The following is a 27,500-nucleotide window of genomic DNA, read 5'->3' on the forward strand; positions in this document are numbered from 1 at the left end:
GAAAGTAAGGCTATGTCTACACTTAAACGGATAGCTCTTGCTCCGTCACGAAACCGTTATCGGATAGGGCTCTTGTTCACACACAAAACGCTGATTGCAACGCGGTTTTTGCAACCGAGCGAAGCTGCGGTGCTTCGATCTTGAGAGTGAATTGTCACGTATCGGATAGGTTCTCGTGCCACTCTTTGGGGTAGTGTGAACAGATATCGAACCGTAGCGGAAGTCAATGACTGGGAGCGAGGAACGGTACTTTTGTGGTTTTTGCTATCTCAAGCACATCATGAGTTTATCGTTCTACAACAAGTTCTCAGTTTATCTTTTCGTACTTTGCTCTTGTTCCATCCCAACTGAGGCCCTTATACTCACACTTATAGATTTGCGCACAACGAAAAAGAATATTATCCAGTTCATCGCCTGTCCAGGAAAACTCTGCCTTCGAAGCCACCATTGAACTGAAACGCTCGAAAATAAACCGCTGTACGCCGCTGAGTGTTTTGTGAATAACAATTCAGCACCAAGCCTTCTTCGGCCAACGTTCCCGTGCGATCCCTTGACATGTGTGAAGGACTTGTTCCATGTCTGGGTCGTTTGTGTTCATACAAGACTAGAGTATTTTCGTGTCGACGCGATAAGCTAACCGGTATAGTGTAGACATAGCCTAAACCTTACTTTCAAAGTCAACAGAGTCGAACAGAATGCCATACCCAGCGATGGTTTTAATACTTTTAACCCCTGGAACGAGGAGCATGAATTTTGTTTAAAAATTGTATTTCGTCTACTGCCTAATCCTGAGATATAGTGGCAAACAAATTGGCAATCCTAAAGTTCAAGAGCTCAACCTGACAGAGGTTGTCTGACGAGATTGCTGAGGCTTGATAAATTCTATAGAACTTCTCTGATGTTGGTGTTTTTATTTGCTCAGGTCTCTGAGAAGCTGCGTGAACGAGCAGCCAGAAACGAAGCCGATAAAGTTGACTTTAATGCGCTCGCCGAACAAGTGGAAGAGTTCACACTGCGTTTCTTGGATCCATTGAAACATACAGATCTCTCTACTCTTCGGATTTTTAGTGTGAATCCTGAATTAGACGTAATATTAAAGACCGCAACAAAGCTTGAGCAGAAAAAGGTAACCATTGTTTTATTCATACAACCCGAAGGTTTTAGAGTATTTGTTGGTGTTGGGTTTTTCTTGTATCATTTTCGTTTCTTGCAGTTTTTTGAACATCCTGTAGTCGACAGTATTTTGAATGAAAGATGGCATACCGTGTGGGGAAGCTACTGGAAAATACAAAGACCTGGCCTCTGGTTGTTTCTTAAAATATGGTGTCTTGTAGATGTTGTACTTTTTCCGCTCTCATTCTCGACGGCTCTGGTCTTAGGTAATGCCAATTCAAATTTTTTTAAAAATTAGAATTTATTTATTTCCGATACTATGAGCTTAAACGTGTTAGATGTACGATTTTTAGAGCAGCGTCTCAACGGTGGAGTATATCAGTGACGAAATAAATGACACTGCCGCTTAGTTGGCGCCTCAAGGAAGATTTTTCAGCTGAGAAAAAAAGCCCGCAAAAATATCATGTTTGTACAAGATTGGAACTCATGATCATCAGGATATATGCGCTGTGCTCTACCACCTGAACTTATCACGTGATCACCTGGCTGCTGTGGCAACGCAAACGGTATCTTGAATAGGGTCCAAAACTTGATTTGTTGCAATTGTAGCCTGAGCGAATTTACTTGTTTGTTGTTTTCAAATTTGGCAACAGCGTTTGAACGTTCAAGCTTGCGCGTGAGTTGTGTTCTCTTTTAATGCCGTTGTTTTGTTTAATTGTCTTGGGAACAGGCTAAAGAGCGCCAAGTGTTCTAACGTTTTCATTGTCGTGTCCCTCATAAAAGTGTTAACAAATCAACAAGAACAAACTGAAAGACTATCCTCACACAGACGTCAGTAACATTTGGTTAGCAATAATTAGCAAGATGAGTTGAAAGAAAATATTTTTGAAACAGCAAATGAATAAAGGGGGTAGTTTCTAAAGAAACTGTGGTGCTTCGTCGGTGGGGAAGTATTACACGAAAATTTTGGTTTTACCAACGGAGTTGATAATGTAAATTGACCACCGTACAGGGATTATAAAAGCTGACGTTTCGAACGTTAACCCTTCGTCAGAGCGAATCGAGAAATTATGGCTTGTGTGTAGTTTTTATAGTGGAGGAGGAGCTTCGCTATTGGTGGTAACATTGGTCGTAGAGCTTTGGAACGTCGTTAGCGTTCCTCAAAACTCGAGTGTGACCGTCTTAGATTCCAAGAGCAGAGCGTAAGGTGAACAATTTGATCAAGGCTACTAAAATGGAGTTTTATTCTGGCATTATTCGGGATTGTAGCAATTCGCAAACTCTATTCAATACAGTAAGTAAATTACTCCACAGGAACACGCTTGTGGATTATCCTTCAACTTATGAATCTGATACCGATCTGGCAAATAAGTTTATCGACTTTTTCGGTGATAAGATAGCAGTCATTTGCAATGCACTTGATGAAGTATTTGACAGTATTTTGGATTTTGATGACAATGTATCTTTTTCTGATCAATTTACACTGTCTAGTTTCAGGTCTGTAACGTCCTCTGATATTTCGCAGCTAATTGGCAGGGCAGCTATTAAGTCGTGTCCTTTAGATCCTGTCCCTGCGTCAGTTCTGAAACAATGTATTTCAGTGCTTCTACCAGTTATTACTAGGATAATTAATCAGTCTATTTGCTTTGCTGTGGTACCAGAATCTTTTAAACTTGCATTGCTGAATCCTCTCCTGAAGAAGCCCCACCTTGATTCTGAGGTTTTTGCTAATTTTCGTCCTATTTCAAATCTTACGTTTATGTCTAAACTCACTGAAAGGGTGGTAGCGTTTCAGTTGATCGAGCATCTCACCAACAATTGTTTAGATGAGATCATGCAGTCAGCTTACAAAGAATTTCATAGCACCGAAACTGCTTTGATTAAAGTTTTCAATGATATAGCTATAGATATATAGGAACAGGGCTGTTATTTTGTTATTACTGGATCTATCCGCTGCTTTTGATACGGTCGATCACTCAATACTTTTGAACCGATTAGCTCATCGTTTTGGTTTACGTGGTTCAGCTTTGGCTTGGTTCAGATCATACCTGAGCGATAGATCTCACTTTGTTTGTATTCGGGGTGTTAGGTCTGCTACGCGTTCCTCATCGTGCGGTGTGCCTCAGGGATCTGTGCTGGGACCGATACTGCACTTACTTTATGTCTCGCCACTCGGGGATATTGTGAGGCGATGCAACATGGGTTTTCATTCTCATGCTGATGATACCCAGTTGTATCTCTCTTTCAATTCCCTGAGTGCCAATGAGCAGGTTAGTTCCGTTTCTCGTGTTGAATCTTGTGTTAGAGAGATCGACAACTGTATGGCCCGCAATAAAATTAAGCTAAATAGAAACAAAACTGAATTGCTTGTCATAAGCTCTAGGTACCGGCCCCGTCCATCTTTAGACAGTATAGTAGTGGGGAATTGTCGTGTGTGTCCTTCAGTCTCGGCCAGGAACATGGGAGTAGTTTTCGATCAAACGTTATCTCTAGAGAAACGTGTAAACTCTTTTTGCAAGGCTGCCTTGTTCCATCTGAGAAATATTGCTAAGATTCGCGAGTATTTGACGGTTGATAACACAATGATCCTTGTTCATGCGTTTGTGATCTCTCGGTTGGACAGTTGTAATTCGCTACTCGTAGGCTCCCCGAAGTAAAAATTGCAACGCATTCAGAATTGTGCTGCGCGCCTTGTAGCTCAATTGCTTAAAGGCAGCGCGTACCAATCCTATTCTCCGGAAATTACATTGGTTGCCTGTCGAGCAGAGGGTTATATTTAAGGTTTTGCTACTCACTTATAAAGCACTAAATAACTTAGCCCCGTTGTATATCAGTAACTTACTTGTGCGGTATGAACCATCAAAGAATCTAAGGTCAAAGCCGCAGATAGCCATGTGTTGTTTGGAGCGGTTAGGGAGATTAAAATGACGAGCGACTGGCTTAGATGCATCCTTGTCATTCTTCTCAACATCACGAAGGTGTTCACGGAATCGGTCGCCTAGTCGTCTACCTGTCTCGCCAATGTATAATTTATTGCGTAACGCACAGTTTATGCAATAAATGACATTTGCGGAGGTACATGTGAAACGATCGGTGATCTTAACAGATCGCTTAGGAACAAGATTTTGCTAATGTTAAGAGTGAAAAGACATGTTTTGCATCGTGAGCGCGCGCATTTGAAAGTGCCGGGTTGCTCGTTAGTTTTGCGTGCGCTTCTATCTAAAAAGTTGCCACAAAAGCGTAGGCAACTTTAGCTAATGTATTCCCATCTATCACGTTGCCATGTTACCACCAATAGCGTAGCTCCTACTCCACTATAAAAACTACACACAACCCATAATTCCTCGATTCGCTCTGACGAAGGACTAACGCTGGAACCGTCAGCTTTTATAATCCCAGTACGGTGGTCAATTTTCATTATCAACTCCGTTAATAAAACCAAAAATTTTCGTATTTTTGAAACAGCTTTGTGGTAAACATTTCATCAATGGAAGAGTAGCCCACCCTTGGGTTTGCATGCAATTCAGTCTGATTTGGATCCCAAGTTTAATTTATATCTTGTTCATGAAAGAAAAGAAAAAAGAAATCCAACCGGCAAACGTCCGTCCAATAGCAGGGTCATGGAAAACCTGGAAGGTCAAGGAATTTAAGAATTTCATTTTCCAATTATGTAGAGAGAGAAATTATTGCACTGTGAAAGCAATGACAAAATAAAATGAAGGCGAGATATGTCAAAAAATGCCCTGAAACAAGGATAGTTTAGACAATATTTTGGAAAGTGACAGCTAAACTTAAAGTCATTGAAAACCAAAAAAGGTCGTGGGAAAGGACATGGAAAGTCATGGAATAGGCCATTTTCAAGTTCATGTCTGCCTCCTCTTCAAAGCGAGTTTAAGTGCGAAGATTTTGTGATGGTAATTAGTTCTACTTTACATATGAATGAAAATTAATTTTCATTACGCGATAAGTTACGTGGCCTTAAAAGCGGAAGTTTGGTATTTTCTCGTGGGGCTTAAGTTTTTGTAAATTGAGATAGCGTGCTTTGAATCGGTTAACGCTCTCAGTTTCTTGGAATCGTTTCTATTGGTACCTTCGAATACCGAAAACAGTTATTGGGCTTTTACGCCAGGGCCGTAGCTAGGCTTTTTGTAATGGGAGGGGAGGTGGGCATTATCTTTGAGTGCCAAAGCCACGATCCTTGTAGGAGCGTCTGGGGTATACTGGGGGTATCCTCCTCCAGAAAATTTTCAAATTTGGAGGCTCCGAAACGCTATTTTCAGCACTTGTCATGAGATATGTATCCGACAAAATCGACCAACGAATTTCTTGGCCATGAAGATGGCCAAAAATTGCTATTCACTACAATCAAAATAACTAAGTTTAAAGAAAACAACTAACATCCACAGACCTTATTTGTCTGGCTCAACAGGTCCAAGGGGGACAGCTGCCCCCCTCCCTCCCCCCCCCCCCACCCCTGCTTTTGAGGAGAGGGTGAAAACCGGAGTACCCGGAGAAAAACCTCTCGGACAAAACCAAAAGTCGAACACTAGTGTCTAGCCACATAATCTAGTCTTAGCTAGAACTACTCAATCAATTTCGAAGGGAAAAAAGGGAAAGTACTGTTAATGTCTCCTGTACCACCTCTGCCAGTCTTCTCAATATTTCAGCCGCCATTCATAAATTTCAGAGCCTTGCGAGCCCTCAGTCAAGTACATCAGTGGCTACCGTTACCAAGGATACGAAATTGAAGGTCAAGTCATTCATGCGTGAAGTTCAATTCAAAAGTTGCAAGTTGAATTGGAAACTTGAAAATGAGAATGTGAACTACAGAATTTTTCACTTCAATGGCAAGTTCAAATTCAGAGCTTCGGTGTCAAATTCAAAACTTCGATGTCAAATTGAAACTTGAATGTCAAATTCCGATTTTGAATTTTGGCGGAGATTTAACTCCATACATACGGACTTTTTTCAAATCCGACGCAACACTAAGGATAATGTCGATCCTTACATGTAGACCAAAGAGGATGACTTTTTACTTTCTCCGTATCCTTTCCTTATCTCAACAGACTGGAAGGCGCCTTCGTGTTTGAGAGCCATGTTGCAACGTAAGTGAAATTTATTCTAAGTAGTAGACGTAACATGCGCTAGTGGTCTCAATGCAAGATAAAATCAGTAAGACCGTGGTCACTTCACTCACCGTCTGCTATCCTTTAAAGTCGTTATCACTGAAAATTCAGTCGGTTTTTTTAAATCGGGGTCTTATATGGTAATTAGCCACTCGCTTTTTTTTTTTTATCGGGGTCTTATATGGTAATTAGCCACGTGCTTTTGGTTGTCACTGGAGTTAAAAGTTAAGGCCTGTCTGCTGGGTTACCACATAGATGGGTAACCGTATAGAATACCCCCGTTTCGTTGACTTTTGAGACAAAAGATCAAAGATTGTTGTTCTGCGCGTGTGACCCCAAGCTAAAGGTCAAGTTTCAAGAGTAATTGGTTTGGTCACAGGCAGACCACTCTATGTGTTCGTGGTTTAATATATGTTTATATGAAACGAAGAGAATCTATGAGGGTTATGAATAAAGCTCTGAAAATTGCACATCTAAATCACATCTTGGTCTGAATATCCCAATAAAGTTAAATGAAACCCTTATCGACTCATGTATGGTGTTTTTTCGCCTTCTTATGCCGTCTAAAGCGTCTTATGGCGAAATTACTTTTGGCCGGTGACGGTTAAGACAAGAGAGGGAGACAAGGCTTGCAACTTAGCGGCCGTCAGCCGCGACATCCTCCACTTCAAACTGGAATTAACGCAAAAATACTGAAAATCTCACCTGAATGGCGACGGATCTTGATAGATGAGTTTTTGTGTGGCTTACACGAAGTGTAAACCAGTCAATGCCATCGCCCAAGATATTTATTCCTGGACAGTGTTGTCACGTGGTTTACTATCGTCGAAGACAGGCCTCAGTCTACTCTCGGCTTTCCTACAGTCGGATTGTCTTCTAAGTTCGGATTACAGCGAGGAGTGGTGCTCTCACAGGGCAAGATTTCAATTCTCGGTCTGGAGCTTTGGTAGTGGTTGCGTCACATGAAAACTTACGAGTCATTATTGACTCTCGCAAGCCAACATTTAACGGCTTCAATCTGCTCAGCAGACCTGCTTGAATATCTGTAAGTTTCTGAAAGTATTTGAAAGGCTCTGAAGTTACTTGAAAGCAAAAGAGACTCTCCTGTGCTTGTGTTGTCATTGCTCAATGTTTTTGTTGAATCGAATGGGACGAATCATCCACACACAGTTGACAAGGGTCTGCTAGCCCACGATTTCGTCAGAAGTAAGTAACATGGGAATCTCTGTTGAACAATACCGATCAAGAATCGGCTCTCATGACAATTTCCTTAAAACAAAAGATGCTTTGTTGCGTTTCAATAATGATGCTTTACATGAATGTCTTTTATTTACCGACATTGAAACAAGTTGTTGGACAATACAAAATATGGAATGAAGTAGTGTTTTGGTTTACCCAATTTGTGTACTACACTTGCTCACAATGTTTGTTTTGGACCTTTTTGTACAGTAGATTAGCACTTTGCATGATGTCAAGTTCATCTATTCATTTCATGTTTCCACATAGCTTGAACTTGGTAAACACACTGACATAAAATTACAAGGTCCATAATAAGAAAACTTCAAAGATTCTGGTATTTAAAGTCATACGATACCATCATGAACTTCCCTGTACATTGAATTCTGTTGAACTTTTTCTTAAAACCTCCAGGTAAAATTGTTAATCCTATTGGGTTAAAAATTATTAGCAATGTTAATAAGCACTACTCAACATATGATTTATTAAAATATTGCTGGTGTTCAGATATTGTTACGCGTCTATCTTTTTTCCCAAATTCTTCCACTAGCCACTTACATCAACCAATAGCCAATAGCCACTTACATGAACTAAATTTTTCTGTGTTTCTTTATTGAAAATTTAGCATTATGATACTTTACATGCATATATTGTCAACAATTAGTTGGACATTCAAACCAAATCAAGCTCTCAATGTGGCTTCTAGCAAAGGTTACATCATTTCCTGTATGTCCCAGCACTTCTGCAAAGTTTTGTGCTCTTGCGCTGGTACACAAAATGCCAAAAACACTCATACGAAATGCTTCCCAGGAGTTGACTTCACAACACTTGCCCTGGACAAACTCAGAACTCAATTCCACTTGGTTACGTAAACAAAATCATGACTGAATCTATCAGCCCACTATAGGACATGATGCTGACATTTTTTCAGTTCCTTAAATCTTCAGGTTACATGCACAGCCTCTGTTGTCAAAATGACACCTCCATAAAACTTTACCCAATAACCCTCATCTTGAAAATAAGCATTTCAGGACGGATGTATGTCAATTATCTTACTTTATTGATTGAGAGGAACAATATTGAAAACTAACCGTAATCAGATATTAGCTCTACTAATAGAAACTCAATGAAACTCAACTTTTAATTTGTAAGCTCCCCCATCAAAGCAGCTCAATTTCGCAAGCCACACATGTACGCATTGCGGACCTATTTTTTCTCTATCTCTTCGCAGAATTTGAGCTTCATCCCTCCAACAGTTTCCGAGAAAATCGATGCTGAGGTCACAAATACAGCTTTCTCAATATGATCGGTGCCAAACTCAGCGACCAAAGAAATTTAAGGAATGCAGGCCGTCTAATCTACCAATCATGATTTGAACCGCGGCGGGCTGCCGCAGGAAGCCAAGCGCTGACTGGAAACTGTTGGAGGGATGAAGCTCAAATTCGGCGAAGAGATAGAGAAAAAACTCAACTATCAAGATCCGTCGCCATTCAGGTGAGATTTTCAGTATTTTTGCGTTAATTCCAGTTTGAAGTGGAGGATGTCGCGGCTGACGGCCGCTAAGTTGCAAGCCTTGTCTCCCTCTCTTGTCTTAACCGTCACCGGCCAAAAGTAATTTCGCCATAAGACGCTTTAGACGGCATAAGAAGGCGAAAAAACACCATACATAAGTCGATTAAGGTTTCATTTAACTTTATTGGGATATTCAGACTGAGATGTGATTTAGATGTGCAATTTTCAGAGCTTTATTCATAACCCTCAAAGATTCTCTTCGTTTCATATATATTAAACCACGAACACATAGAGTGGTTTGCCTGTGGTTTGGTGGCGGAACGCAGTAGAGACGCTAAGGTAGAAACTCGCCGAAATCAACACAGTTAGACCCGAAAAGTAGACAGACAGCGAGGAATACAACATCACATAAAGCTCACTTTTGTTTCTTGTGAAACAATAGTGATTTCGGTCTTAAAAAACAACCCGATTTCTTTCCCATACAAAGCCTTATAATTCAGGCCGTTGTAACACAACACCTTATGATCACCGTTAGGCAAAGGCCACGTACATTTGCCGCTTTCTCATTTTAAGCTTGGGGCTCCTGTGGGCAAACTGTCATCACCTAATTTGCCTTACGGTATCATTTTTTTATAGTACAAAGCAACACCGCTTTTTATGCTGTGCGTAGTGTTGACAAGCATTTTTATTTGAGTTCGTTTGTTCATATAAACACTGGGAATGTTGGCAGCCATTGATCGATCAACGCATAGCACGTGAACGCTTTTAGGCGTCTCGTTCTCACATTTGCCAAGTTGTTCATCTTAATTTCATCTCCTTCGACTTGTTATTTATTTTTATTATTTTTAACAAAACCAGACCCAGGACAACGGCAAACAAGTGGTAAGTATATAGTTGAAGCCATTAATATTAATCTTTTAATTAAATAGTCAGATAATCGCTTTGAAGTAGGGATGCTGAAGAAATGACATGCACTTCCGTAGTTGCACTTCGTTGGTGCAGCCCATGCAACAAACTGTGTTTAGATGAATATTTAATTCTTGTGAGCTAGTTTTAATAAATACTAAGGACGTTTTGTTGCTTGTTTACTCGTCTGCTCGTAAATTTGATTACAATTTCATTTATTTATGTATTTATTTAAAAAAAAACCCGGCCTACCACGACAGGAAACAGGAAACTTAAAGCCTGTTGGTTAGTTTATTAAGCGAGCGAGCAGCAACACTAATCTGGACGGTTACCTGTTTTCCTTTTGGCCGAGTAGGACTGCGCACGTATATATAGCGCTTTCCATACTCGTGCTTGTGAAGTGCAGTGTGAGTCTCGGATTGATGATTTTATCTCTCCCATTTTACCCTCCAGTCGTGGATTCAAACTAGCTAATTTGAATGTCGCCAGTTTGGTGAAACATATCGACGAACTGAGAATCTTGCTCGCAGACACGCCCGTTGATGTTCTATCAATTAACGAGACCAGGCTTGACGACTCGGTTAAGGACAGTGATGTTTACATTCCTGGCTATGAAATTATTCGCCGTGACAGGAAAACAAATGGCCGCTTTGGCGGTGGTGTTTGTTTCTTTGTTCGCTCGAACATTAGTTATTCTTTGCGATCTGATTTGAGTATTCACCAACTGGAAAATCTTTGTATAGAAATCCGCAAACCGAGATCAAAGCCTTTTCTCGTGGTAACCTGGTATAGGCCGCCTGACTCTTCAGTTGAGATCTTTAGTTATTTCGAATCGCTTATAGGTAAAATTGACGCGGAGAATGTTGAGTTCTATGTTTTGGGCGATCTGAACTGCAACTTAGCAGGGGCACCCAACGTCAATTTTCGGAAAATATCTGTTCGGAAGACGATTTGAGATCTAGAATTTTCGGAACATTTGTTGTAAAATTTCTTGCTTGCCTGCCTGTCCTAGGATTTTCGAATATCTAAAAAATGGTATAATTGCCCATTTTTAACGGATTTTTACCCTAAAAAGGTCACCTAGAATTTTCGGGAGCCTGTTTTCTGGCTGAAATTTTCGAAAAGGTAAGTTTTGATCCCTATCATTTTCGGATCACTAGACTTTCAGCTAGGGAATCCGAACAGATGGAAAATTTTTAGGGGATAAAAATATGGCTATATCTACCGTTTAAAGACTAAAATACGTTTAACAATGCTATGTTTAAGTGGTTTTGAACTATATTCTCGTTGGGTGCCCCTGACTTAGCTGCTCCTCAATTGGACCATAACGCAAATCTACTCTCTAGCATCGCTGACGTTTACAGCCTGAAGCAGCTCATTACTGATCCCACTCGTTGCACTGAATCCTCTTCAACTTTAATTGACCTCGTTTTTACTAACCGTCCTGATAGGATTGTATGTTCTGGAGTTTCTCATATAGGCATAAGCGATCACAGCCTTCTTTATGCTTATCGCAAGCTTTCTATAGATTTACCCTCGAGGGGCCATACTACAGTTACCTATAGAAAATTTAAGAACTTTAATTTATCCAATTTTCGTAGAGATATTGCACATCAAAATTGGCAGATCATAGGTAACTATGATAACCCAAATGATATGTGGGAAGCCTGGAAAAAACTGTTCCTTCGTTGTGTTGACAAGCATGCCCCCTTGCGTAATAAACGTGTTCGCCCTTGCAAATCACCTTGGATTACGTCGCAACTCAAAAAGCGCTTGCATGCAAGAGATATTCTTAAGTTAAAAGCCACTCGTTCTGGTAATGCGGAGGACTGACGTAAATTCAAAAAACTTCGCAATATAGTAAACAATGAAATCAAACGTGCGAAAGAATGTCACTATAAGCATGCCCTCAATGAGTACCAAGGTGATCCACGCAACACTTGGCGGATTGTCAATGAGCTTATGTCTAGGAAATCACACAAATGTGTCATAAGCGAACTTAAGCTCCCCTGTGGCAATTCTATTTATGATTCTCATGAGTTATCTAACGCCTTTAATGATCATTTTTCTTCCATTGGGCCTAAGTTAGCAAATGATATTCACGCCAATGAGGAAAATTCTTCTCATTTGGATTATTTAGCTGAGACTGGTCACTGCACATTCGAACTAAAACCGACCAGCGTCTCTAAGGTTCTTCTTCTTTTATCCAGATTATGTGAGTCAAAATCTACTGGTTTGGACAGAATATCTGCAAAACTCTTGCGCGAATGTGCTGACTTAATAGCCGAATCACTCTGTACTATCTTTAATCATTCTATTGTTTCTGGAATTTTCCCTGATGAATGGAAACTTTCGAAAGTCATCCCCTTGTTCAAACAGGGTAATCGTTCAGATCTAAATAATTACCGCCCAATTTCAGTAATTCCAGTTGTAGCTAAAGTCTTTGAGAGAATTATTTAGGATCAACTCTATAATTACCTTACTATACACAAACTCATTTCAAGACACCAATCGGGATTTCGACCTCTTCATTCCACTGTCACTGCCTTACTTGAAGCTACCGATAGCTGGGCTTACAACATTGACCAGGGTAATGTAAACGCAGTCGTTTTCTTGGATTTAAAGAAAGCCTTTGACACCGTCGATCACGATATTCTTTTGTCTAAACTTGCGAAATACGGTGTCAGTGGCACTTCATACAATTGGTTTAGATCATACTTGGACTGCCGCAAGCAACGATGTTTTATAAATGGTTCTCTCTCCGGGGACCATTTCCTTACTTGTGGTATACCTCAAGGTACAATTCTGGGCCCACTCCTTTTTCTAATATATATTAACGACTTACCTTACTGTCTATTAAATTCTGAACCTCGAATGTATGCTGACGACACACACATAACTTTTGCTAGTAATAACACCCAAAGTATTAACACTGTTTTAAATGAGGATCTTGCTAGAGTTGAAAAATAGCTAACTGCTAACAAGCTTACTCTTAACGCATCTAAAACTGAGTTTATGTTGATCGGATCGAGGCAAAGGCTAAGCTCGTTTCACAACCCTCCGTCACTTATTATTGACGGTGCACCTATAACTCAAGTTACCTCTACGAAATCTCTAGGTGTTCATATTGATCAGACTTTATCTTGGAATGTTCATGTTGAGACTTTATGTAAGAAAATCGCGTCTGGTATTGGAGCGTTGAAGAGAGTGAGGTCTTTCGTTCCACATGAGACTCTCCGATCAATCTTCATGTCTTTAGTACAGCCTCACTTTGATTACTGCGATTCTGTCTGGGGATGTTGCGGCAAAACCCTAGCCAGTAAACTTACAAAATTTCAAAATCGCGCTGCGCGTATACTCACTCGAGCTATGATGCCAACGCTGATAACCTTATCCAAAAACTTGGATGGATAAAACTTGATTCTCAACGAACAATCTATAAGGCTGTGATGGTTTATAAGTCGCTTAATGGTCTTACTCCCGATTACCTTAGTTCTAAATTTGTTGACCGTAGTAGCGTCTCCAGTTACTCCTTAAGGGACACAGAGGGCAAACTAGCTATCCCACAGCCACACACAAACTATATGAAAAATAGCTTCAGCTACACTGGAGCAGTTCTTTGGAATAATTTACCAATCGAATTGAGGCAGGCTGACTCCCTTAGAGCGTTCCGGGCTGGCTGCGAGCGTTTCTTTTCATCAAGTTAATCTACAATTCTATACACGGCACTCATGTAAAGCAGGTTTTTATTTTGTCATTTAATATTATAGTTATATTTATTTATTACTTAGAACAATTTTGAATAATGTAGCTGTAGTCGTTGTATAATTTGTAATAATTCTGGTAATTAATTAGGTTTTTATAGTTGCGACTGATGAGTTTACCGTGTCTAAATAAAGTTATCCTATCCTTTTTCCTGGCTAGCGATACTTCCTTTTCTGAATACGTAGTACATCGGTCAGTGGCTATGGACCTATCACCATGCGTGAAGCGTAATCGTGATCGTCCACATGCTTTGTTGGATTTTTACACATGCTTAAGTATTTTATGATTAATTGGATTTCGAGAAGAATATAAAGGTAAGTTCATTCGATTATATAATGTCAAACGCTACGTGAATCGTTAATGGCAGTATTCATCAAAGTGACCGTCGTTTTAGCGACGTATCTAGAAGAAGACAATGTGCTTTTAGGGACTGTTGGTTATTTATACCTAGGGGGGCCGGTGTTTAGAGTGGCGGGGGGAGGTAAAATTTTCAAAACCAAGGGAAATGGGGGGGGGGGGGGGAAGTGTTTTTTTTAATACAGTAGAATTGAGGGAGGTAAACTTTTAGAATCCGTTTCTTCAACCCTTTTGTTGCCGTGTTGCAGATATATTAAATTGAGCTTTCTTTTGAGAACACTATTTCCTAAAAGTACCGATAAACCGCCTTTCAGTTTCGAAGCCAAGAAAGCGTGACCTAATGTAGCGTTACTTAAAGGTCACAATGTGTGACTTATTAATCTCTTTAGCATGCAATTTGGTACTACTAAATACCGGTAGGTGATATTTCTAAATATTGAAGTACTTTTATCTTACGTACTTTGATATTGTGGTGCTTTTTTATGCCGAGGATAACGAGTACTGAACTCGATTTTGGTCTTTAAAATAACTGTAGAGATTCTCGCGCGCTCATTGGTCGAGAGACGTCGTCAACAAGAGTATTGACAATGAAAATGGTGTACTATGTAACTCAATGCTCAGCAATCACCACCATGTCGGAGAAATTGTCAAAATTTGTTCTCGCAAAAGAATTGCAAATTTACACAACATGCACACTGGCGAGTTTCCAAATTTCGATACCGGTATATATATTGGGTGCAATTTTCAGCGAGGAGAGATTCGAATCAGAAGAAAATGCAAAGGGAAAATCTTCCCGAAAGGAATATCACGGCTCGCAACGTTCTTGAAGCAAGACGACCTCAAAGAAATATTTGTCGATGCCGAAGCAAAAGGTATCAAAACAGACAAAGAGCGTGATAAAAAACACTTCAAGGAAATATTGCCTTATGTCAATCACTGGCATTTAGGTCTAGAGGCAAATTTATTACATTATTTTGGCCATTAAGTTCGACAGGCTCGTTTGTGGACCATTAGGCCCGCTTTTGAGGGGTAGCGGCGTCCACAACTGTCGTCGCAAGGAAAGTTTTATGTGTGCCTTTTCGTAGTAACTTCGTCTGCTCTCTTCCACTCTGGTACGCGACTTGTGCACCACAGTTCGCCATTTATGCCAGTCCGGGGCCTGTTCCTCCCAGGGAACAAAAAGAAATAGATAGATAGATAGATAGATAGATAGATAGATAGATAGATAGATAGACAGACATAGAGACGGACAGACAGACAGACGGACGGACGGACATATTCTGATTGACAAAAACCGCCCTTGAAAAATTGGCTCAGAGAATAACATTTTTAACTAGTAAGCTGTTTTGTTTTGTTTTGTTTTGTTTTTTTCAGCTAAAGTTCTGAAAAAGTTTGTAATATGAGTGTTCTCGTTTATCCTGCCGCGCGTGAGTCGTGTTGTATTTGTTGCCCTTCAGCTTCTCTAATGCATTTACTCCTATCAATCTTTTTCGTAGGGTTTAAACAGCTGTATGAGCACTATTTTACGATTCCCTACTTCGTCTTTATACGGGACATGACTAGCTACTTGGCCCTTCTAGCATTGCATATTGCAATTTGTCTCGAATCTTCACAACTCCGTGTCAGTGATCTGGAGTGGGCCATCTTGGTATTTCTCTGTGGACGACTATTGGTAGAAACAAAGCAGATTGCGGACATTGCGCGATCTGAGGACAAGAAAATGAGGCTAAAAGAATTAAAGACCTATTTGAGGTAAATAAGTAAACTTTTGTGCTGCTGCTGCTGTGGTACCGTTATTGTTGGTGTTGCTATTAATGTTTTTTTTAGTTTAGTTACCATTGTTATTGTTGTTGTTTCCCCTGCTGTTGTTGTAGTTATTGTTATTGCTTTTGTCGCTGTTAGAGCTGTTATTGTTCCCAGTTCTGCCGGGACTGGAATATTTGGCGACCTTCTTTCCCGCTAAAGTTCACTCAGCTTTCCATCCTTCCGAGGTCGGTAAAATGAGTACCAGCATGCATGGACTGCTTAGAAGCGGCTGCAATTTGCGCCTGTATATGCTTCCAGTCCGCTGGGGGTAAATTGATCATTGTAAAGCGCCTTTGAGACGTTGTGATAAGGGCGCTATATAAATGCACCACTTTACTTTTACTTTACTTTAGTTATTGTTATTGTTGTTGTTGTTATTACTGTCGTTGCTGTCCCTGTTGTTGTTTCTGCTCCTTTGTTCTCGCCGTTGTAATTTGAAAGCAACAAATGATTATCTAATCGTTCTCTCCCTTGCAGAGATCGCTGGAATTTGTTCGACCTTGTTATCCTATGTATGTTTTTCTGTGGGATACTCCCACTGAGGATAGTCACGTGGGCGTCATCCGAATCAGCGTCAAACAACCAGGTCCTGGAGATTGCTGGGTATCTATACGGTTTCAACACAATGCTGTTAACCGTCAGAGCTTTTGGCTCCCTTCTTGAGGCTTTTGAAGGAGTTGGTACCATCCAGATCGCCTTATTTCAAGTCATCAGGGATGCAGTTGTCATTGTGGTGCATTTTGTTGTCATCACAGTGGCGTTTTCAAGCGCAATAACAAAGGTCTTCCGAGCAAGCCCAGGGATTCAACAAGACACGGAGAAGTACTCGTAAGTGTACATTGTTTGTCAGAAATCACCATGAATGACCATGAATCGGTAGCAAAAGAGTATTTTTCATCTCAACGGGGATGGAAAAACAAATCAGTGGCCTCATTCATTTTTAACATTCACCTTGTGTGATGTCTGTTCTCAAGACGAAATGCCAATGCAAAGAGATGACACGTTCACAATTACACAAACGCATTTTGTGCCGCTGTGTTCTCTGATCTTTCTCTCGCTCTGGGTTTTGCACAGGCAACCAATTCAATACACCTTGCATTGCCGATGGACCAAAGAAGGCGCAATTCTAACTTTGGAATTTCGTCTTAAAACCGTTTTACGGCAGGCTTTTTTCCTATAAAAATAGAAAGCCGTGCTACTTCTGTCTCCAATTTCGTTCTTGCCGGTTATCTGACGTTTTCGAGATTACTCATGCAAGAATTATGTGCACAGAATAGCTCAGTTTCTTTAAACTGTGAAATTATTGAAGCTGAACTATGTACTCGAGGAAATTAGTCAAGAACATAATTAGCTGACTTCCCCTTTGACGAGTAAAATAGCCTTTGCATTAGTCAGAGTATGACCTTGGTATTGTTGTCCCGTTTGCGGAAAGCATTCTTTCTCACAACGGGTCATGAAAGCCTGTTCTTGAAGAACTCGATGGAACGTGGCCATTTTGATAAAATTAGCTGAAAAGTAAACTTTCTAACTGACTTTAAATTGTTTGAAACACCCTCTTATTTCATAAATAAGAAACGGCAAAACAGAAGAAAAATCCCGGTATTCAGAATTACATAAAACGTCAGGATTTTATTCTCAGATATATCCCGGAGACCTTATGATGTCAAATGGTTGCCCAATCTCTTCAAAAAGGGCACTTCTTTTTCAAAACTGCAAAAGAGACGACCAATTGCCCTTATAAAATCCAAACTGACGGCGCTCGTGTTGGAAATTTGGAGGCGAAAAATAGGCGATATTATAACCGAGATTTTTGCATCCTTTCCAGTTATTTCCGACTTTCCCAAGTGCCCTTTGACACTGAGCATTCAGTTCATCAGCTCAGTGCTAATTTGTAATGAAAGTGGGCTAATTTGTAGTAAGTGCAAATACCTTTGGCATTCTCGTGAAATTTTATTTTCGTTTCGTTCTTTTTCAGTTGGCTAGGTATAACTTCTCAGCTTGGCTTGTCCTTGTTGGATTTGTCTGAAGGACTAGATTACTTCAGATCAGCAGACTCATCATCCGAAACTCTTGCTCATTTGTTATTTGCGGCATATCTTGTTATGGCTCTTCTTCTTCTGGTTAATATGTTGATCGCGTTACTGTCCAATACCTACCAAAAAGTACAGGTATTTCATTCATATCTGATTTAGAGCAGTTTTGCCCCAGCATTTCACAGACAGTTATCACCCGATCTGGCCCGAGTGCCTTTTGCTAATGCTACATTTTATTTCGGGCTCTCTCTCGGTGAGTTAGCAACACGCTCTATCGTGAGTATTTTTTTAAGACGTTTGAAAACGCTGGAAAAAAATAGGCACGCATTACGTACGTGTGGTAGTGCAGTAACACAGCTCTTTATAATTGTCAACTGAGCTGCTTTTTTTCTTCCAGGATATTCAGGTTATCTTTACATATTACGTAGCTCTAATAGTACACGATATTGTTTCGGTACCGTATATCATTATGGTGCCATGGTAGATGTCTGTGGTAAATAGCCTCCTGAGAAGACATGTGGTTACTACAAAGTAGTAAAATACTAAATTCAGGAAGATTGAAGAAAATAAAAAGGAATCGAAAAACAGTGGCCTCGAGGCTGGCATGTTGATCGTTTTCAAGTTCCGTTACAACTTCTTTTTACCACAAGTTTAAGCGTGCACTCTGAGCCTCTGGCAGTTTTCTAACACAAAAGTGCACCTAAGTTAAATAATTTCGGGCGGGGTTAGTATTGGCTGGGTGACCTCAAAATATACGCCTTCCCGTCACAAAACATAGGACCAAAAATTCTATTTTAACGCTTAAAAATGCAAACTAAGCAAGGTGCAGATTTTGTTAGCCTACTTTATACAAAGCAAATGTTGATGCGAAAGTAAATAAATATTGATTCACAGCTTTTAGGAAGAGCAGAAGGAAGTTTTCAGAAGTGTCGATCGAGAATATAATATTTTGCCATCAGCAACAAAATTTGCGACTCGAAAACAACTTAAATTTTGAACCGAGAATATAAAAAGTTACCTCCAGCGAAAAATATGTTGGGAGATTTTTGTTACGTTCAAAATTTTTGTTGTACTTTTGGCTGCACAAGTAAATCGCAAAATCGAAAGTGACATTGAATTCAGTGGGCGCCGTGATCAAGTTACCTCGCATGTTTTCTCGCGAAACAAAGGATACATCTCAGTCAAAATGGTGTAAAGACACCGGGTTTTTGTTTTTGTTAGTTTGGTTTTCTTTTGTTTTAAGTGTTTTAAAGATTGACAAGAAATGTGCGAATTCAACACAAAGATCACAATCGCCAAGTCAAAAATTTACTCTCCTAGATGAGGTTATCTATCACCAGGTAATTCCATCGTTTTGGAAACGGCAACTGCCTTATTACCCATCAGCATCACAAATTCGTGACGATTTTGGGGCTTATTTTGTTGAAACTCAAGCACGCTTCCAACAGACCGGTTTATGTAAAATATTTTCCATCATATGGTAAGTAGTATAGGACTTCGGTCTGCAAGAGAGCATTTTTGCAAAAATTCTCTCGTACCCCCAAGGGCAATACTACTAGTTGAAAAAGTTTTCGATTTCGTTGCACTTGTGATTGTTCTTGGCTACGAGGCTTTATGCTCAAATTTCAAGGCTCAGTTCTGTTTTCTTTGTCTCACAAGTCTCAAGGGAGATTTCTGAACAAAGCAATATTCAAATTTAACCATAAAGCCTCGTAGCCACGTGTGAATGGTAACTAATTCCCACCGGGGCCCTCACTCTCAATCACCCCAGATATTGTTAATTCGTGGAAACGAGGCGACTGCTACAGTGGTCACTCACTTAAGCCTCAAGATAAAAAAAGCGAAGTCAAGCCCAAAAAACAATAAAATGCAAAGGGAAGTCTTGTCCCCCTCCGAAAACTCAATAACAGTCTACGAAATAAGGAAAAAATCGCAAGTATTAACATACACAACATATGAAAAATTGTAACAGGAACTAAAATGTACAATAAACCAAACACCTCATGAAAACCTGAAAGATCGAATTGGAGGCGAAGCCTCTCAAGTCCACCAAGACCCTGGGAAAACGTACAGGGAAGATGGACTAAGGGCAAAATATAAATAAAGCCACGGAAAGGGGAAACCAACCGCACGACAAGCCCCGAAACACCCCGTCCAAGATAGAATGAAGGTTTTAGATAGTCCCTTTCGGGACAAGCCGGAAGTTGATTGATTAAATGAACGAAAACTCCTTCTTTCTTTCTTCGTCTCCTTTTTTTTTTTTTTTCCTTCCTTCTTTCCACCACTCTTTCTTTCCATCCACTTTTCCTTGGTTACCTTTTTTTCCTATTTTTTCTTCTTCGTCTAACTTTCCCATCCTCCTTTTCCTTCACCTTTTTGTCTCTTTCCTCCTTACTGTCATCTTTCTCCCTTGGAATTTGGCATCTTCTTGGCCCTTAAAACAACTTGTTTCCTTCCTTTCTTTCCTTCGTTTATGGACCCTAAAATCATAATTAAGTAAAGTACGATTCTGTGATTTGTGTGTAGATGGTGTTCAGCAATGTTATTGTTGATGTCACCGTTCCTCGTCTGTGTTCAGTCAGTCTAGAGTTCAAATTTCTGCCGGTCTCACCGATATATGTGGTCTGTCAGTCTGCTGGATGTCTTACCTACAGAACTAACTACTACCAACGGTTCGTACTGGAAAGCTGGTTTACGGACTTAGAAAAGACGCCAATAAACCGATACCTTCAACTTCCCTCACCCGACAAACGACCCATCGACGACATCAACAACAGACAAACAACACATTGATTTACTCTTTAGACGGATCGAAATGCACCAATCAGTGTTTAGTCTTCACAGCCAATTACACCTAGGCTCAACTGAGAGTCGACCAATAACATCACGAATAAGTTGACCAATGACATCTACGACCGGAGTTTTTAGTATCTACTGACGTTACACAAATCACTCCACTCGGAAGATGACTTCTGCTCAGGTTGTGGAAACGTCAGTCAATGTCATCTCAAACAGTCCCTCTCGGGATTACACCCACCCGAGCGATCGCCAGTTCACTTAATTATGATATGACTCCTGGGTTCAAACCATTTACGATTTTGGACCCTAAAATATAAACGCAGCGAAAGAATGCTGCTGCAATTCACAAAAACGAAAGACCAAAAACAGCCCCCGAGGACAAAAAACCAAAAAGAGAAGAGAATAAAAGTAAATATATCCCTACAAAATGAAAAAACAGGGCGAACTCAAAAAGGACGCCAAACCAACTCGCCAAAAACAACCGGACTCGTGGAAGAGAAAGTTAGGGTGTTTGATCGTGCGGGCCCCGGTGAGAATATTGATATATCGAAGGTGGCTTATCAATTGATTATAATTTAGGCATTCGTTCCAACGTAAGAGTGGACGTTCCCTAAGTTGAAAGAGTTTCCGATTTCGTTGCTCTTGTGGTTGTTCTAGCGTTCGTCGGCTTACACTGATGACTCAACGACGCAAGTACAAGCGCAAGCAGAAAAGTAATAAAACTTTTCCTTTTTTTATGCTTATGCTTGAGTTTGTGTTTGCAAGGCACCGGTTCACAAGTTTTCTTGTGCTTACGCTAGTGCTTATGCTTGTGTCAGTATATGTAAACCTGTCTTTAATTAATTCATTATAATTTAGGCGTTCTTTCAAGCGTAAGAGTGGAGGTTCCCTAAAATAAATTATTTCTTTTGTTTTTTTTCAGGACAATTCTCGAAGAGAGTGGGCATTTCAAAAAGCTGTTACAATCCAGACATATCGTAATTATCATCCCATACCTGTGCCTTTTAACATCATATCTATGTTTTTAATGTTATTCCCTTGTTTGCGGATGAAGAAAACGCGAGAAATGCCACTGATGAAAGACGACGATTGGGTGAGTTTATATGTGAAGTAATGCCAACCAACAATGAGTTTATTGTGGCGCTATTAGCAGGATAGGTTTTGAGTGGTGTAAAAGCGACCTCTTTTTACAATATCATGTGTTACATATTGCTGAGCTACCGGTAGGTAATATAACGGGATTTTCTGTGACACACTGCATATATATCCAGGCACCAGGCTGATGTAATGAGATAAAGGCCGCGTATATACATGACTCTTTTGATTCGTGGAAAGTGTAGTTGACAAAGTTGGAATTTAATATGATAGTATGAGCTTTTAAAGGCACAGTATCACGTTCTTTTATAGCAGCACATTTCGTTTGACTTTATCCACAAAGCAAAGACCAGAATTTTTTTGATGTGTCATTCCACTGCACAAACTCATTCACGTGTCGTCGGCCAAAGTGTGCGATTTTATTATGCTTGTCAAATAATTGTTGCTAATAGCCCGATCACATATTAGCATCAGTGCCCTTTGTTATTCTTTTGACACACGCAGCCTCACTAAATATTGCTTTAATTAATCATTGTTTAACAGAAAACACTGCTGCATAATAGGGTGAGCGTCCTTCAGTCATCGTACAGGCGGCGATATGGCGATTCGTTCCCTCTCACAGGTAATGCCTGGTTTCCACATTCGCTACGATCGCTGCAATCACCGAAAAACGTATTCAGCGGCCGCAGCGATCATACAGAAACGTCTTGGGCTTCCACTGCAGTTATCGTTGAGACCCGCAGACAAAACTGAGTCTTGCAACTCTCCCCTACCCCACCTTAGTGAGTGACAAGATTCGGTCTATGAGCAATATGAGTAATAAATTCTTAGACGATTGTCTCCTCGATGTATTTTCTTTTTTCTGTATAAAGACCAGCAGGGAGGAAAATCAAAATAAAATACCCCAGCCCCGCAAAAGCGCATCGGCTCCAAAACTTCATATCACACTAGGAATACAAAAGAAAATGACAACTCAAGTAATAACAGAACGAGTTCTCGTTCTGATACTGGCAATGTTTGACTTTCTTTAAAAGTTCGATTAAAAAATAGCTGGCCAATCGAAGGCCGCAATTCAACAGGAGCGCAATTTCAAACAGAAAGATACGACCGTGTTAGAAGATCAAGATTTATAATGAGCCTTTAAACAAATTGCCATCATCATACTTGTGATCATAAAAGGAAATGTTCGATTGTATTTGTTTAATTAACCTCCTTTAGAACCACTCCACCACATGGTAGAGGAGACAAATAACACTGAAAGCATGGTTAATCAAATCCTTCACAAAACCTTTACAAGCGATAAAGCTCTCCTGCCTACTGGCCCAGAGGTATGAATTGATTCAAATCAATGTCATTTGTATTTCAAAACGTTAGAAAAATAGTTGTCATATAGGTTTCACCGTTGCCATAGCTACATGCGGAGAAGTGTGTATCCACCATTCCGAGGCCGGTATGAATCAGTAGATGCAAAACAAGATTTCGTGGGGTAAAAGAAATCCATTAAATGTTGGGCCCAAAAGGAGCCTATCTCCTCTTCCGCGAACTTCACTGTAAAAACAACGTACTGCCTTTAACGTGCATTGCGGCAGACATCACAAGAATTTCGTCTGCTACTTGTTTCCGTACGCTTAACTTTTATAGGAGTTCCCTTCGGAGGGGAGCGTATAGGAACCAAAGTTTTCTGTATACGTTTTCCTAGCCATCAAAAGTTCAATGTTTCAACATTTTTTCTAACGGCTTATAGCGAATCATTTTAAAACTATGCTCGTGCTTCTCCTAGGTTGCTAATTTGTAAGAGAACGCTGATCAACTCGTGAGTTTGACACGCCCTCTATTTGAGTCACTCGTTTTATTGTCATTAGCATTTTGAAACTACGTAATCATAGCGTGCTTAATTGACGAGTGGGTCCTTTAGCGAGACGGAGAAACGGAGCTAAGCACAAGACTCTTACTTTCTCCAGAACACAACTAACTAATTGATTACAAGAACGCACGTGTGTTCAACATAGGAGGGCAATACAGACTTCCCCCTCTAAGCATGCAATTGGGATTTTTCGATTATTGTAATTAAAAGCAGAATTCGAGACATGTCACTGACACAACTAACAGTCTCAGTTAATAATATTGTAACGATGAGCGCAACTCTTTCCCCTTCACACCCCTTCTTGGACAGCCGGCTAGTGGTACCAGACACGTTAATAAAGTTGATGATGGTGATGAGCCGAAGTGAAGACTGACGTGTAATGGCAACATTGAAGGGGGAAGAGAAGTTGGGGAGGGGAGGGGAGGGTTTCGTTATTTAGACCTGAGACGTGAATTTGCTGCTGTTCTAGTGAAGTGTTACAACGAGTTAGTTTAAAGCTGGAGGTCAGTGATAAAAATGTACAACAAAAATTAACCCTCCTTGGATACCACCACGTGGTAAATAGCCAGCAAAGCGAGTAACACCGAGCTGGCTATGACCAATCTCCTATTCAACAAGGGCGATCGAAATAATTGTTTTAATAAATTCTCAACCTTCCGTTCATTTTTATCGACGAAACTTGGCCTCCCGCTAAACATTTTCAAGCTAAAGCGACATTTGACGGACTGATTTTCCATGTAAGGTCAAATGTACGTGTAATGGCTGATAACCGGTATTCAGTGAGGCAATGAGAAAGCTAGAATTCCATTATCCGTGGATGAGAATTTAATAAATAAAAATATATTGGTGGAAATATTGATATTCCTTTGTACCTTTACTCTACTGTTTCTTGTCACTTTCCGGCGCCTTCATGTGCAATGACATCGATTATATCCACCCGATGTACTATCCACTCTTCTGGCGCGTTTATGAGCAATTCCGTCGACCTTTTTGTACCCGACGAACTGTTCACTCTACTGAGGGAAAAAGGCCGATGGAATCGGGTAACGAAGCGGAGGCAGGAATGATTAGTTGGTAAGAATATCTATATTTCTGCCTCTATTCCGCGCGTTATAAACTATCGCTTTCAATGGTAATTCCTTCACAGAACTCGAATGTCACATACGTGTACTACGATTGGGCTGCCAGTTGTTCACCGTTATATATGTTTCTTTAATTAGGCCTGGGAAGCCCATAACAGCATACTAGTGGAAGGCTGTCTTTTAACGTGTCGATCGTACACACCAGTCGAGTCTGATTACGGGTACATTTCTTGCTTTGGTGCTAAATACAGAACTAACTTTTCTCCCAGATTTCCTCATTTTGAGGTAAGTTGAAAAGAATGAAACCGGTTGATTGGATTAGGGCTTTGCGACTGTCAGCTGTTTGACGGTTTTCGGCCAGGCAAAAAGAGGAAACGCTAAGTGTAAAATTAAACCATAAAATGTTTCTCGTGTTGGCCGTGTTCATCCAAGGCAACTAAGTACCTTTACCTTTAAAACTTATATCAACCGATTCACTTGTTTCATTATGAAACAGCAAACAAAAGGAAAGTGATTCAAAGACAATAGACCATTTACGGTTCCCTATAGTTCTCCGCGTGATTGATAAATTTGAAACCTTCTTTATTAACTATGCCGCCCGAAACCTTGAGAGTAGCAAACTCCTGAAAAGGCTTGGTACTCTGCCCAGGCTTTTCTCTGCGTATTAAATCAAGAGAGTTGTTGTAGTCATTGACTAATATGACTGAAGTGGCTAGAACTCCTGTGGAGCCTGGTTCAAACAAGCATAACAGCGCTTTTCAAGAAAACAACCAACAGATCACGATAATAAGTAAATACTGACTCAAGAGAACAGGACAGAAACTGGATTTGTGTGATGGTTCTAAAAATATTGATCGTTTTGCACTTGGATGACTTCACGTCTGACGAAATATCTCTGAAAGTAGCATGTCCAAGCCTCTAGGTTTCAAAACTTTTTCGGGGAAGCGTGCCACGAGATGCTCGCTCTTTTGGCTCTCGCTTTATTTTAAAATCTCTCTACCCCCACCCCCACGCCCTTGTCAAACATTTCTACAGTGGCTACGCTCTTGCCATCTTGAATACATTTAGCCCTATTTTTACTGAGCACAGCAAACTAACGAAAAGAATAATGAAACTGGTCTTCAGGGGACCTGTGGTACTCTTAAACTTCTTTCAGTCAAATTGAAAAAGAAAAACACAATGTTTTCCTCATTTTCAGATGATGATCCTGGAGAGTGTGGACACAAGTAGCCTGTCATTTGGTGTGGTACCTGAATCTTGGGATTGCAAAGACACTCCAGGACAAAAAGGGACTGTCGGATTTCATACAGATTTGAAAATCTTTGATTTCGATTACCAACCAGTTTGCAAACAAGAAGAAGTGAAGCGAGAGTCAAAACCATGGACAAAGAGGGTTGCAGGTGCGTTGAGAGTAGCGAGCTCGTTCACCAAACAGCCCAATAGTTCTTTTACTCTTCATGAAGCCTCTAAGCAATATCTACTGAGTTCAGTTCGAGCCTTTTTACTACTGTTCCGGCGCTGCAGTAGTGCTTTTAGCTGCACTTGAGGGATAGAAAGAAAGCTAGCAATATGATATTGAACATTTAGTATGGTGGTCCACCCATTTTTGTTTGTCTGGAATTTTTTCAAATGCTGTTACTCTCCAGTTCCCACCCCTACAATAGTAAATATTCCCCTCAGCATAGCTTTTACTGTTTAAAAGCTAAAAAATAATAGCTATGTAAATCAATATTTGAGTATTCTGCTCCGGTCTTATGGAAAAGTGTGCCCTTGGCACCGAAACAATCACTATTCTTTACAAAGCCCATCTAATCTTTTGCGAATCAAATGACAACTGGCTAGTTTCATATTAGATGGCAATTTAACTGCGAAGACAGTGTCTATGTTGTTGCTTTTGTTTGTCTATTGCATGCTGGTCTCTTTCCTTCTTTATTTGTTTGTTTTTGTTATTGTTTTTAATGCTGCTGCCCTCCCCTCTAACAACTTTTTAAATACTAGTTCTTTGTTCAATGTATCTTTAATTTACCTTTAGCTAATCTTCAAATTACATTATGCAAGTTGTATAATTTATCCTTACTTACTTACAAATATGGACTTTGGATCAACAAATCCATATTATAAGCTCAGTGTGTGTGTTTGTATGCTTTAATTCTAACGTAGGTGCAGACCAACTGGAATACATAAACTACTTTTGATACCACACCTTTATTGTTCTTTTTTTTTTGTCTATGTAACTACTCAATACATGCATTAATTTATTTACTCATTAATTTAAATTTAAAAATTATTTACTCCTTAATTTAAAATTGACTTATTAAAAAACGATCACTGTTGTGATCGAGAGGCTCATCCCTGCACTGTGATAAAGGGCTAAGGCTGGACTTGTCAGCTAATGAATCTCTTTGTGGTGGCCAATTTAAAGTATATCAACACAGATGATATCAGATTTATGTCCGCTTTTCCCTAATGACCAACTTTAACAGTTTAGAAACTGAGAGAGGGAGGGAGCACCTAGCCCACAAAAGATCAAGAAATTTCGGATTTTATTCTTTGGATGTTGCCTTTCAGTAGGATTTTGTAACAATTTGTAGATCCTTTTCAGGCCTGTAACTTGTTTCTTCTCTGTTAAAATTCCGAAGTTTCGCCGATCCACGGTATCATCCACGGTATCATCCATTAATCTTACGTAAAAACCTTTTCCCCAGTCATATCGTTGAGAGAGTCATTAAGCAGTATATTACAAAAACTCAGACCCTTTCGAACACACCTACTAGTCCTCCCTCTAATCCTACACATTTTTTCAAAT

At 40.1% G+C, this 27,500-nt stretch overlaps 1 protein-coding gene across 2 annotated transcripts in view; it reads left to right on the forward strand.

Annotated features, from left to right (window-relative positions):
* LOC138060576 (transient receptor potential protein-like) overlaps window positions 1-27,500 on the forward strand; it is a 209,190-nt gene that overhangs the window by 179,847 nt on the left and 1,843 nt on the right. For both annotated transcript variants that reach the window (XM_068906420.1, XM_068906421.1), the window contains exons 6-17: window positions 923-1,126; window positions 1,214-1,379; window positions 6,180-6,218; window positions 9,846-9,869; window positions 15,512-15,767; window positions 16,299-16,649; window positions 17,797-17,989; window positions 21,576-21,746; window positions 22,292-22,370; window positions 22,967-23,076; window positions 24,833-24,979; window positions 25,893-26,094. In XM_068906420.1, coding sequence (XP_068762521.1) covers window positions 923-1,126; window positions 1,214-1,379; window positions 6,180-6,218; window positions 9,846-9,869; window positions 15,512-15,767; window positions 16,299-16,649; window positions 17,797-17,989; window positions 21,576-21,746; window positions 22,292-22,370; window positions 22,967-23,076; window positions 24,833-24,979; window positions 25,893-26,094 — 1,942 coding nt within the window. The remainder of the gene's footprint in view (window positions 1-922; window positions 1,127-1,213; window positions 1,380-6,179; window positions 6,219-9,845; window positions 9,870-15,511; window positions 15,768-16,298; window positions 16,650-17,796; window positions 17,990-21,575; window positions 21,747-22,291; window positions 22,371-22,966; window positions 23,077-24,832; window positions 24,980-25,892; window positions 26,095-27,500) is intronic.

Source organism: Montipora capricornis, chromosome 8, assembly GCF_036669925.1.
Source record: "Montipora capricornis isolate CH-2021 chromosome 8, ASM3666992v2, whole genome shotgun sequence".
Classification (NCBI taxonomy): Eukaryota; Metazoa; Cnidaria; class Anthozoa; order Scleractinia; family Acroporidae; genus Montipora; species Montipora capricornis.